This window comes from Sus scrofa, chromosome 1 (genome assembly GCF_054392235.1).
Source record: "Sus scrofa isolate SSC_HxYL_T2T_F1_AM1 chromosome 1, Sscrofa_HxYL_maternal_Yorkshire_Landrace_v2.0, whole genome shotgun sequence".
In the NCBI taxonomy this organism is placed as follows: Eukaryota; Metazoa; Chordata; class Mammalia; order Artiodactyla; family Suidae; genus Sus; species Sus scrofa.
In genome coordinates this window covers 87,363,122-87,375,334 of record NC_139383.1, presented here as the reverse complement: position 1 = coordinate 87,375,334, position 12,213 = coordinate 87,363,122, and the positions used below count along the sequence as shown (strand labels likewise).

At 35.7% G+C, this 12,213-nt stretch overlaps 1 protein-coding gene across 7 annotated transcripts in view; it reads right to left on the bottom strand.

The window, feature by feature from the left end:
• Window positions 1–12,213, bottom strand: part of PHIP (pleckstrin homology domain interacting protein) — a 130,528-nt gene that overhangs the window by 72,223 nt on the left and 46,092 nt on the right. For all 7 annotated transcript variants that reach the window (XR_014807727.1, XM_021092177.2, XM_021092190.2 and 4 more), the window contains 3 exons: window positions 5,849–6,070; window positions 5,468–5,568; window positions 1,344–1,414 (listed from right to left, as the gene is read on the bottom strand). Coding sequence is in view for 6 of the 7 variants with exons in the window: in XM_021092177.2 (XP_020947836.1) it covers window positions 1,344–1,414; window positions 5,468–5,568; window positions 5,849–6,070 (394 nt within the window). In the remaining variant the exon portion in view is untranslated. The remainder of the gene's footprint in view (window positions 1–1,343; window positions 1,415–5,467; window positions 5,569–5,848; window positions 6,071–12,213) is intronic.

Genomic DNA, 12,213 nt, shown 5'->3' with positions numbered 1-12,213 from the left:
AGGTTGCAGGTTTGATCCCTGGCCTTGCTCAGTGGGTTAAGGATCTGGTGTTGCTGTGAGCTGTGGTGTAGGTCGCAGACACAGCTCGGATCCCGTGTTGCTGTGGCTCTGGTGTGGGCTGGTGGCTACAGCTCTGATTAGACCCCTAGCCTGGGAACTCCATGTGCCATGGGAGCGGCCCGAGAAAAAAGGCAAAAAGGCCAAAAAAAAAAAAAAAAAATTTCAGTAAGTAATTACATAATCATGCTAAAATTATCAGTCACTCTTACTAGAAAACATACCTTTTAATTCTGCTGAAATCCCTTTTGCTCCATTTCCCATCTGTTAAAATCCTATCAAATTTTTAGGGCCCAACTCCTCTATACAGTCTAGACTTGCAATCAAAAGAGACTGGTCTTCTCTGAACTCTCATTAAGATTTTATCTTGTAGCAGATACACTGTATTCTGCATTATAATCATTTGTATATGCAGCTGACTCTGCTGCAATCAATACCTCCCCATTGTGTTGAAAACAATGTTAACATAATTGCATTTGGAGTACTCAGAAGGATATATAATGACTATTTTGTGTTATTACTGAAAGTAAAACTGTCTTCATGACAGTAGCAGTGGAAATCTAGAAACTAGAAATTAAAGATGCTTAGACATTAGTCTGGCAAAAATAGATTCATGTCATCAGTTTGTAATCACTTATCTCAGGTACTACTGCTATCTACTATTATGAAAGCAAAAGAAAGTAAAATTGGAAATAAATGTGGAAGATACTGGTATTAGAAACATTAATTCATGTTTCACTTTAAATCTCCAGATTATAATTTAAAATGACTCTACTATCCATTCAAAATGCCACATTAACTCAAAACATTAAATGGAATTTTAGCACTGCTACACAACTACTTTTTAAAGAGCAAATGTGAACAATATGGAGCAAAGTGATTAATAAAGATGTATAAATATCTATCAAATCTATTTTACTTAGCTGGCAGTACCGAAACCCATGAAAATATAAAATAGATTTAAAATACTTTTCTTCCATCTAATAAGATAACTATTCAAAGATTTATTCTTTAACAGAGTCATTTTTGAAATGATTTCTTATCTCTGACCAAAGATTATAGCCTCTTACAGAAAAATCTTATATCATACTCAATGGAATTAGTACACAGACTAGACTCGAGCAAAGTTCAGACAATTATAAATTACTTTATGATCATACTCTGGTATACACATGAGAATATAATTTATATTACAATAGTAATCTCCAAAATTTTTCTGTGTTCTACTAGAAGCCTTCTAATATACAATCTGAAGTGGAGAATTACAAAGAAAAAAAAAATCTTACCAGCACTAAAAGAAGAACAGATCATTTGAACTCCAGGCCGAGGACGCTCTGTAAATTTTGCAGGTCTTGGACTATAACATAAAAAAATAACCAATTAGAAATATCCCAAAGAAACCAGCAACACCACAACTCAGCTGCCTCAAAAAATAATTAGAGAACAAAATTAAATACGAAGCAATAGATGTCTCCTTTCCTAAAAACAAGTTCAAAATCATTATGTGTCATGATTAGCAGGACCTTGCGAAAACTCAAGATACAGATTTTTGTAGGAGCTACTGATTATAGAACAACCCACATATGAAACAATCTCAAACCCACTGTCAACAGCCAACTTGAAGTTATCAGTTACACTCTTCTAATCAAATTTAACAGGCTTTCGGTTTCATATAGGAGAACAGCAATGCACAAATACATAAGGAAATATAACTCATATATGAACATGAACAAACTAGAAAAATAGGTGCTGTCTCTGGCATATGTGTATCATCAATAAATAAACTTTTTCAATATAAGACATTGTTAATTAAACAATTAAAATGTCTTTTAAGACTAAAAAGTAAGAGTCTTACATCCTAGTGAAAATCTGAAGACAATTTGATTCTTACATCAATTATTCTACTCATTCAAAACAGTGATCTATATAAAACAGGTCATACTAGACTATATTTACATTAATTATATTTGTATTAGAGATTATGTGTCTTACATTAATACTACTGACATTAAATGCTTAGTGCTACAATCAGCTATACTAAAGAAAAATTAAATTACAGGTTTTACCAATACCAGCTCCAATACATATACAAGGTATACATAACACTCTAATACAGTGATTATCAAACACAGAATGGATTCAGTCTTATGAACATTTAAGGGGAAAAAGTGCAAAATATTTCTGACCAATCAATTATATATCCTGAAAAATAATAGTCTCTTACCCATACAGAACATTAAAAAAAAAAAACTGCTAAAAATTTTTAAATAAAATTGTAAATAAATTTTTAAATTGATATTTATGAAAATTTTCCTTAGTCACAAGCTCTGATATAGCTAAGCATAACTGATAGTTTAGAGAAAGTTACTAGAACATTCTTAAAATCTGAACATTTATTCATAGCAGAAGTTACACTAACTCTAAGTAAATTTATCTGAACTGATAGACAATTAAATGCACTACTTTCATTAATATCTTAGACTATAGTGCTACATTTTTATTAATTTTTCATATAACTGCTTTTTTAAGTGCCAAATAATGAGTCAGTTAGAACTTAGATGCAAACAGTCATGCAGACTGTCATTTTAAATGAACACTAATATTTTTAAAGGGAAAGTGCAAATAAGCAAGTATACATAATTTATTTTTAATGCACATTTCAGGAAATATTCAGGACAAGGCCCAGGGCTCAGACTGAGTTCAGCAGCCAGTTCTGCAGCTTATCAGATGTGTGACCTTAGGCAATTTAACATTTCTATACCTCAGTATCCTTACCTGTAAAATGGGAGTAAATTTGAGAACACATCTCAGAATCATGAGAGAATTAAATAAGTTTAATGCACATAAAGTGCTTATTTTTGTGCCCAGCATACTTAGTAAATCTGTTTCTTTTTTTTCTTTTTAGGGCCACACCTATGCCATATGGAAGTTCCCAGGCTAGGGGTCAAAGAGTAGCAGCTGCTGGACTATACCACAGCCAGAGCCAACACTAGATCCCAGCTGTGTGTACAACCTATGCCACAGCTCACAGCAACATGGGATCCCATGGCAACACTAGAGATCCTTAACCCATTGAGCGAGGCCAGGGATCAAACCTGCATCCTCATGGACATTAGTTGGGTTCTTAACCTCCTGAGCCACAACAGGAACTCCTAAGTTATTATTAGAATAGAATTATTAATATTTTGATTAGGTTCCACCCCTTCAAGACAGCTCATCGAAGAATAACTGCTATTTGGTTTGGCACAGTGGTTAAGAGGAAGGCCTGATAGCACACTCCATCCAGTATCTGCCTCAATTTTCTCCCTTACTGAAGAACTAATTCTTTCAACTAATGCAGACTGGGCTGCTGAAGTCACATACCCCAAAGATTACACAAAAGCATTATAGCTCAATACAATGTTTGCCTCTGATTAGTAATTAAAGCCTAGGTGCCAGATTTTTTGGCAGTTATCAACCATGTGTATATAAAGAAAGGCAAACAAGACTCTCAAAGCCTACATAAAGGGGAAATTACTTACTTTTTTGCCTGATTCCAACTTAAAAGTTTTCATAGGACTATTATAATAACAAAGAGAAAAGACTACTACTTATAAATAACTAGAAAAAACTTGCGCGACCCCAAATAGGAAAAATCACTAAGCAAAATAAGGAAAAACTCAATGGAATATAATGCAAACTAAAATTATGTGAAAAAAATTGTTACGGTAGGGGGTTTATGGGTGAATCTAAATAAAGGTTCTCAAAAAATCATATACTGAATAACTCACTCTCAAGGATGCAAATAAATATCATTGTACTTAGCAATGTAATCCTCTAGAGGCACAAAGTGAGAGTTTAATTTTGTAAACACTTTTTTTGTTCCTATACCGATTTGATGATTGCTCATCACTTTTTCTCCAAAAACAAGATAGGAAAAGACAAAGTTATCAAATCAGATCCATAAAGAGGTAAAAATACTCAAAGGAAACTAGAATTAACTATTGCTATTTTCCATACACATCAGTTAAACATTTCAAGTTTTATCTAAATGTCTATAGAAAGTCTTTAATAAGGCAACTAAAGTAAAATCACTTTGCTTTGCCAACAGCCATGTCTTTGATCACATTTCTTTTGGCAAATGAAGTGTAGTTTGCTTTATTAAGCTACTCAAGCTGCCATGGCCCCCTAATGCCCTGCCATAAAAGACACTCTTCAGGAATGTCCATATATACGAAGTTTATCTAAACACTACTATTTGAAAATAACAAAGACATACATAGATTATTTTATTACTCAACTTGGGTTGATAATTTATATAAAAAAGTCATAGACAATTGAGATATATCTAATCTGAACAACTTTCTACCCTGAGAATAGAGAGATGGCCTTTTCAACACACTATGAATTTACTATCTCCACATTCACAGACTGTCTATGGCATAAATATAGCACTCCTCCCCACCATCCACTTAAGAGGTGGCCTGAAATAGCACAGAACCCAGGGGCAGGAAAATTTTAGTTCTGGCTTTGCCATTTTTTTTTTTGTCTTTTGTCTTTTTAGGGCCACATATGTGGCATATGGAGGTTCCCAGGCCAGGGGTCGAATAGGACCTGCAGCCACCGGCCTACACCACAGCCACAGGAACATGGGATCCAAGTGGCATCTGTGACCTACACCACAGCTCAAGGCAATGCCAAATCCTTAACCCACTGAGCGAAGCCAGGGATCGAACCTGCGTCCTCATGGATACTAGTCAGGTTCGTTAGTCACTGAGCCATGACAGGAACTCCAGGCTTTGCCATTTTTAAAAACTGCTTTAATGGTAGGAAAATCATTTAGCCTTTCTTTGCCTCAGTGTGCTTAATCAAAACATAATATTGCCCAGCCAACTTGTTTTGATAAACCAAGGTATTAATATAGGTGAAAGCACAAATACGAAATGCTATTAAGGGGTAGAGGAAAGAGTGCATCTATTTACCTTGAGATAGTTTAGTGAAAATTTAATGATTCTATTTTCGTAAGTTTCCCTAGATCTTAAAAATCTAAAGTCTATAGATGCAATAACAGAAGTAATCATAATTCTTCTGAAGAACTAGAAACTCTTAAGATTATGTTCTCAGCACCAAAAGGAGCTACTGAGGATGTAACTGCGGCATACAAAAAGAAGAGGTAATAACACCAGTATATTCTGAAAGAGCTAGGGCTAGGAAAAAAAGAGAAAAAAGAAACATGTTAACATAAAACTTTCTTTAAAGCATGAAAACATAAAGGAAAGCATAAAAATGAAAGAGGTTGGTGAAGAGCCAAAATGAATTTGTTATTTACTCAAGGAGAAAAAGTAAAATTATTCCTATTGTTGACTACTTTATACTTTTACAATTTCAACCATTAAATGCATTTATTCTATGAAATAAAAAAGTAACTGACTTTATTTTAAGGGTTCCAGCATCCCACAGCCAAAAACAAATAGTGCCATCCGCCCCAGTAGAAGATAGATATCTCTTTGAGCCACTGCACAATGGCGAGAACTGAAAAACAAAAAAAAATTTTACAAAAAGTGTACCACATTCCAAATAATAAACCCATTTTTACCCTACAAAGAGCAACTAACACTAATGGTTAGAAGACACTCAGAATTTACCAGGTCATGGCTACCACATTATTTAAAGTCCATGTATTTATAAAGAAGAGAGAAATATTCCTTTCTTCATTTTTAGTTGGCTTTATATAATGGATTATACAAATGATTTCATAAAATTTACTTTCAACTATAACCAAAGAGGATTTTGCAGGGATTAAAATGATTACCTGTAGTGATGTTATAGATGCACTGTGGCCCTGAAGAACAGCCAAAGGTGCACATGTTCGAAGACACCAGACTCGGATCATTTTATCACAACTTCCAGCTGCTATCATGGTATTCTCATAGTTCACAGCCATGTCTGATATTTCAGCAGCATGTCCTCTTAAAGTAGCTAATAATCTCCCATCATCTGTTGCCCAGATTTTCACAAGACAGTCATCAGAACCCTTAAAATAAAAATGGATATTAACAGAATTAACTCTATAAATTTTGACTCAAATTCTTTACACAGATAAAGAAATCCTATCAGTTATAGCCACTTCTCAATAATTGTAATTTTAAGTACTAAAAAGCACTAAATACCTGTGTTAGGAATTTTCCTCTAATAAACAAGGCTTTATTTTATTAAATTATTCACACTTAAAAGAATACTCATGTGCCTACCAACTAACAGGAAAAATTAGGAGGTTAACAATAACTAGCATTTACCTCGGGTCCCTGACCCATTACCCAGCCTCTATCTGGAATCTTAAAAAAGAATCTGAACTTCTAAAGTAACAAAATTATATGGACTTCCTGTTGTGGCTCAGCAGCTTAAGGACCCAAATAGTATCCATGAGGAGCGGGTTTGATCCCTGGCCTCACTCAGTGGGTTAAGGGTCTGGCATTGCCACAAGCTGCAGCATAGGTCACAGATGTGACTAGGATCCTGCATTGCTGTAGCTGTGGTGTAGGCTTGCACATGCAGCTGCAATTCGACCCCTAGCCAGGGAACTTCTATATGCTGTAGTCACAGCTCTAAAAATAAATAAATGAATAAATAAACCAATAAATAAAATTGTAACTGCAAAACAAATATATACAATAGTAACTAATCCTATCTCTGTTAGCATAAAAATAAAAAGAAGCTTATTTGGGGTTTTTTTTCCTCCTAAGAAGCCAAAATCCATAATACATGAGTTTCCCATCACTGATCTTCAGCTAAAAACATTACTTATAAAATCACCCAAGGTCAGTTATAAGAAGTTAATTTTATCTGTACAAAGTCAATAAAAGTACATAAATTACCTGTTTACTCTGCTGCTGCAGCATAAGCTCAGGAAGAAAACGTAAAGAATAGAGTTGCAAAAAAAAAAAAAAAAAAAAATACAGAGGGAGTTCCAGCAGTGGTTCAACAAATATTTATGAGGATGCGGGTTGGATCCCCGGCCTCGCTCAGTGGGTTAAAATCAGGCATTGCCATGAGCTATGGTGTAGGTCCCAGAAACAGCCGAGATCTGGGCATTGCTATGACTGTGGTATAGACCAGCAGCTAAAGTCCTGATTGGACCCCTAGCCTGGGAACTTTCATATGCCACAGATGTAGCCCTAAAAAGACAAGAAAAGAAAAGTTTCCGGAGTTCCCATGGTGGCTCAGTGGTTAACAAATCCGACTAGGAACCATGAGGTTGCTGGTTCGATCCCTGGCCTTGCTCAGTGGGTTAACGATCCGGCGTTGCCGTGAGCTGTGGTGTAGGTCGCAGACGTGGCTCGGATCCCACATTGCTATGGCTGGGGTGTAGGCTGGTGGCTACAACTCCAATTCGACCCTTAGCCTGGGAACCTCCATATGCTGCGGAAGTGGCCCAAGAAATTGAAAAAAAAAAAAAAAAAAAAAAAAATTTGATAGGTTAAAAAAAAAAAAGTTTCCTATGACAAAAAAAATATTTCCACTTATAAATAAATATATCAATTTCATTTAGCCAAAGCAGAGATAAGAACTGCTAGGCTTTTTTTTTTTCTTCTCTAATTTTCCTTATTCATCCTCTATCTCAAAGTTTACTTTACTCTTACCAACTCTTCCCATTTTCCCTTAGTTTTTATTATTAAAAATCTTTAAATGTACAAAAAAGTAAAGAATGTTATCATTATCCTCATATAAAGATTTTAAAAGTTGGAGGTTAGAATTTTTTATAATCTTCCAATCTAACTTATTTAAAAAATACATACAATTTTATCTGACACTGTACTTGGAGGGTCTACAAAAACAAATAATACAGAGAAGTATCTGCTTCATACTGATAACAGGTATGACATATAAATGATCACAAATACAGTATTAACAGAACATGTTAAATGCTGTACTCTATACCACTCTGCCAGTACTACCTAGAACACTCTCAATTAACTGTAAAACCAGTTCTTCTGACTGACCTTCAAAGCAAATTAAATGGGTTACTAACCACTGAAGACTAATAGTAAGACTTAACTTCAGTGAATTATTTATATTAAAATCTGGTATTCCCATCATGTTCACTTAATCTTGGACTCTTCATCTATAAAATAAGGAGGTTAACTTGGATGATGTCCAAGATTCCCCTTTAAAATTTGGTGATTCATGCATTCATTTATCCATTTGCCTTGCAATTAAATATGTGTCAAATACAAGAGCTTCAAGGATGAGGTACAAAGGCAAGTATTTCTGTTCTTACGAAGCAAGGCAGAATAGAATGCAATAACACGACCTGAATGCTATACTGTTAATCAGTAGAGATCCAAAAGAATTGCAGTCTGTTATTCCTCAAATGTAGAGAAGTAGAATCTAGAAAGGAATCCAGAAGCGGTGATGCTTAGACTATCAATACAGTGTAGTAGCTTAAGAGCACAGACTCTAGGGGTCAAATGTCTGGATTCATTGACCTGGCATGACCACGTTCTAGATGTTTGACCTTGGAAAAATTACATATGCTTTCTTTGCCTCATTTTCATATCTATACCCAAACTCATAGCGTTGTTGCAAAAAATACATGAGCAAACGAAGGTGGCATGCCCAGCACATGGCAAAAGCTATAGACACACACACACATACTCACACACTGTGGACTCTCTACTATTACTGCTTTTGTTGGTAGTAGGATTCTTTTCTTTTGTTTTTTCTTTTTATGGCCACACCCTCATGTGGAAGTTTCCAGGCTAGGGGGTCGAAATGGAGCTGCAGCTACCAGCCTACGCCACAGCCACAGCAATACCAACACCAGATCCAAGCTACATCTGCTACTACATTGTAGCATGAGGCAATGCCAGATCCTTAACCCACTGAGCAAGGCCAGGGATCAAACCTATATCCTCATGGACACTATGTCGGTTCTCATGGACACTATGTCAGTTCCTGAGCCACACAGAAACTCTGACAATGTTATTCTTACTCTAATAATAATATTATTATTTTTAAAAGAACAAATATTCCAGATGGCAACTACAGAGAAAAGTATGACCACAGCCATAGACATGTGAGAAGTTCAGGGACCTGCAAATAGCCTGTAAGTTAACTTAGAGTGTGCGGTGAAGGTAAGAGGATGAAGTCAGAGAAAACCTGTAAAAGACTTTTATGGTACACTAAGGAATATGGTAAGTAATGGGGATCATGTAAAGTAATCAAGCAGGTTGAGAGTCAGGATCAGATGTGTTTTCCAAAGAACATCCTGGCATCAGCATGAATTAGGCTAGAAAGTAGGAGACCAGTCGAAAGTCGTCAAAATACTGCAGGTAAGAGAGAATGAGTGATAGAACTGAGATTATTATGGAAGAGAGGGCTACAGTAGGTATCAGGGAATAAAAGGAAGAGGATTACAGCACTGCCAAATGTGCGAGGTGAAGGAGGAGCTATAGCAGACAGCTGTGATTTCCAGCTGATCTACAATACCACCTGGCACATGGAAGCACACTAGCTATTTGCTGAATTAAAAAAAGGCTTTAAAACAATTACTCAGTTCTCAATTTCTCTAAATTCCACAGATTACATCAAATTATTTACTTCATTTGCTTACCTTCTAAAAACTAAGGCAATATTTGGCTTGAACCTACACTCACAACAAAAATAAATATATATATATATATTTGTCTTTTTAGGACCTTACTTTTGGCATATGGAAGTTCCCAGACTAGAGGATGAATCAGAGCTAAGCCACCGGACTACACCACAGCCACACAACAAAGGATCCTAGCCGGCCTGCAACCTACACCACATGTCACGGCAATGCCAGATCCTTAACCACCTGAGTGAAGCCAGGGATTGAACCTGCGTCCTCATGGATACTAGTCGGGTTTGTTACCACTAAGCCATGATGGGAACTCCCCCAAAATAAAAGATTAAGTATGCTCGTGTAAGCAGAATATATGAAAAGTCAAATCACATCATTATTTCTTATGCATCTGTGTAAGAATCTGCTTTATAATCCAACAGAGATGGCGTTTTGCATATTTTTCCAAGTTAACAAACAGAGAGACACAAACACACACACACATACATCTTTCTGATGAAAATGCCAGCTTTCAAAGGCATCATGTTGTCTAAAATCAGCACCCTGTCACTTTTCACCAATTAAAATTGAACAAAGTCCCATTATATTGATATTTAAAGTTCACCAATTTAATATTACTTTACAATTCTGCTCTATTTAGACAAGTACAAAAAACGAAACAAACAAACAAAAAAACCCAGAAAACCAGAACAAACCACTATACATAATTCCCCTCAAGTGTGTATTATACCAATTAACCTTTCATTTCTTCCATTTCTTCTCATCGTACTTTCAGGGAAATCTCTTCACTATTCTCTCCTATGACCTATAAAGTAGTATACTGCCCCCAACCCTCACCCTTGACCCCAGAACTCCTGACAGAATTGCACACAGACTTCTAAAGCAACCTCAGCCAATTTATGTCTCATGAATCATTACTGTGATCATTATTTTTAAGGAAATATGAAAATAAAATGATCTGACAAATTCAACTAAGTTCTTTTAAAATGTCTATCAGAAATACAAATACACATAAATAATTACTTGAAAAGAACAAAAATCAAATTTACTGTGAAAACATTTTCCAAAGCACTATAAATGCGTTTAAGTTGAATGTGGAAGGATGAATTAAAAATTGATAAAAACTTATCTTAAAAATTAAGATCAAAGCGTAGAGCAGAATTTGAACAGATGATCTTTCTTTCCACAAGCCTACCTCAAATGTTAGTTAAGTCAATAATAAACCAAAGTGTAGAACATTACAGTCTTTCAATCAAAATGTTAAAGAGAGTTACGTACATTAAAATAAAAGTAATGTTACTTAAATGGTGAAAGGCGAGAGATGGACAACACAGGCCTAGGGTCTGGCTGAGGGTCAGGAGGGAGACACAGGCTGCTAAGCCTTAGGAAGGAGGAAGGGTGGGGGAAAGTAACTGTAAAGCAAAGGGGAAAGAAACTAGAGGATTCTAACCTTAGCAAGTAAGGCAAATATCTGAGGGTTATTTTCTAAATGTGGAGAAGTGGGAAACAAAAGAAGGAACCAAAAGAAGTAAGGCAAGTCTGAAAATACTGCGGAATAAGAGTAATTAAGGGGAAAAAACCTGGAGGCAACAGTGAACTTCCTGCTAAAATTAGTGTGATTTTAGAAAAACTTCAACTGACAAAGTTTTTCAGCAAAGTTCCAAAGCCCAGGGGAAAATGAAGTATTCATTTATTTTCAGTAATATTTAGATGTTGCTTCTAGGGCTGGGAATTTGGCAAAGTGAGAAAAGTGGGGAGTACAAAGTGTAAGCAGGACATTTTTTAAGAAAGTTAAGCTGGAAAGGTTTTATCTAAGGAAGGTAACAGAGGGTGGGATTTTAAATGCCCCCGTTAAGGAGTTTGAATTTAACCTGGTGAGAAAGCTACTCAAAAACTTTAGGCAGACAAAACATAAACACTTTAATATTTTGGCCACAATAAGTTTTAAGAAATTCACAAGCTGGTGAAAAGTGAAGAGGCCTTTTTGGAATTCATTTTTAAATCAAATTATAATATTAAGCTAGTATTTAATGACAAGCAAACATAAGATAGCAGTGAATCATCAGTTTCACTTTTCAATCATGTACAATTATGATAATTACCATGAAAGTGCTCATTAATATGTTATTTGTCTGTTTTATATCAAACCTAAACAAAACAAAAAACTCAAAAACAAAAAATGCGTGTAGCTTTAGCTTACATAAATCCCTCAATAAAACTTAAATTTACAGTGCTCTCCTTTAAAAGACATCTTATCAATGCAAAGATAAAGCCAAGGAGTTCCCTTTGTGGCACAGTGGAAATGAATCTGACTAGTATCCATGAGGACGTGGGTTTGATCCCTGGCCTCACTCAGTGGGTCGGGGATCCAGCACTGCCATAAGCTGTGGTGTAGGTTGCAGACGCAGCTTGGATCCTCCGTGGCTATGGTATAGGCGGGCAGCTGCAGCTCTGATTCGACCCCTAGCCATATGCTGTGGGTGTGGCCCTAAAAAAACAAAACAAAACAAAAAACCCAAAAACAAAAAAACCAAAGATAAAGCCAAGAATGCTGAAAGAGTACCCTATCT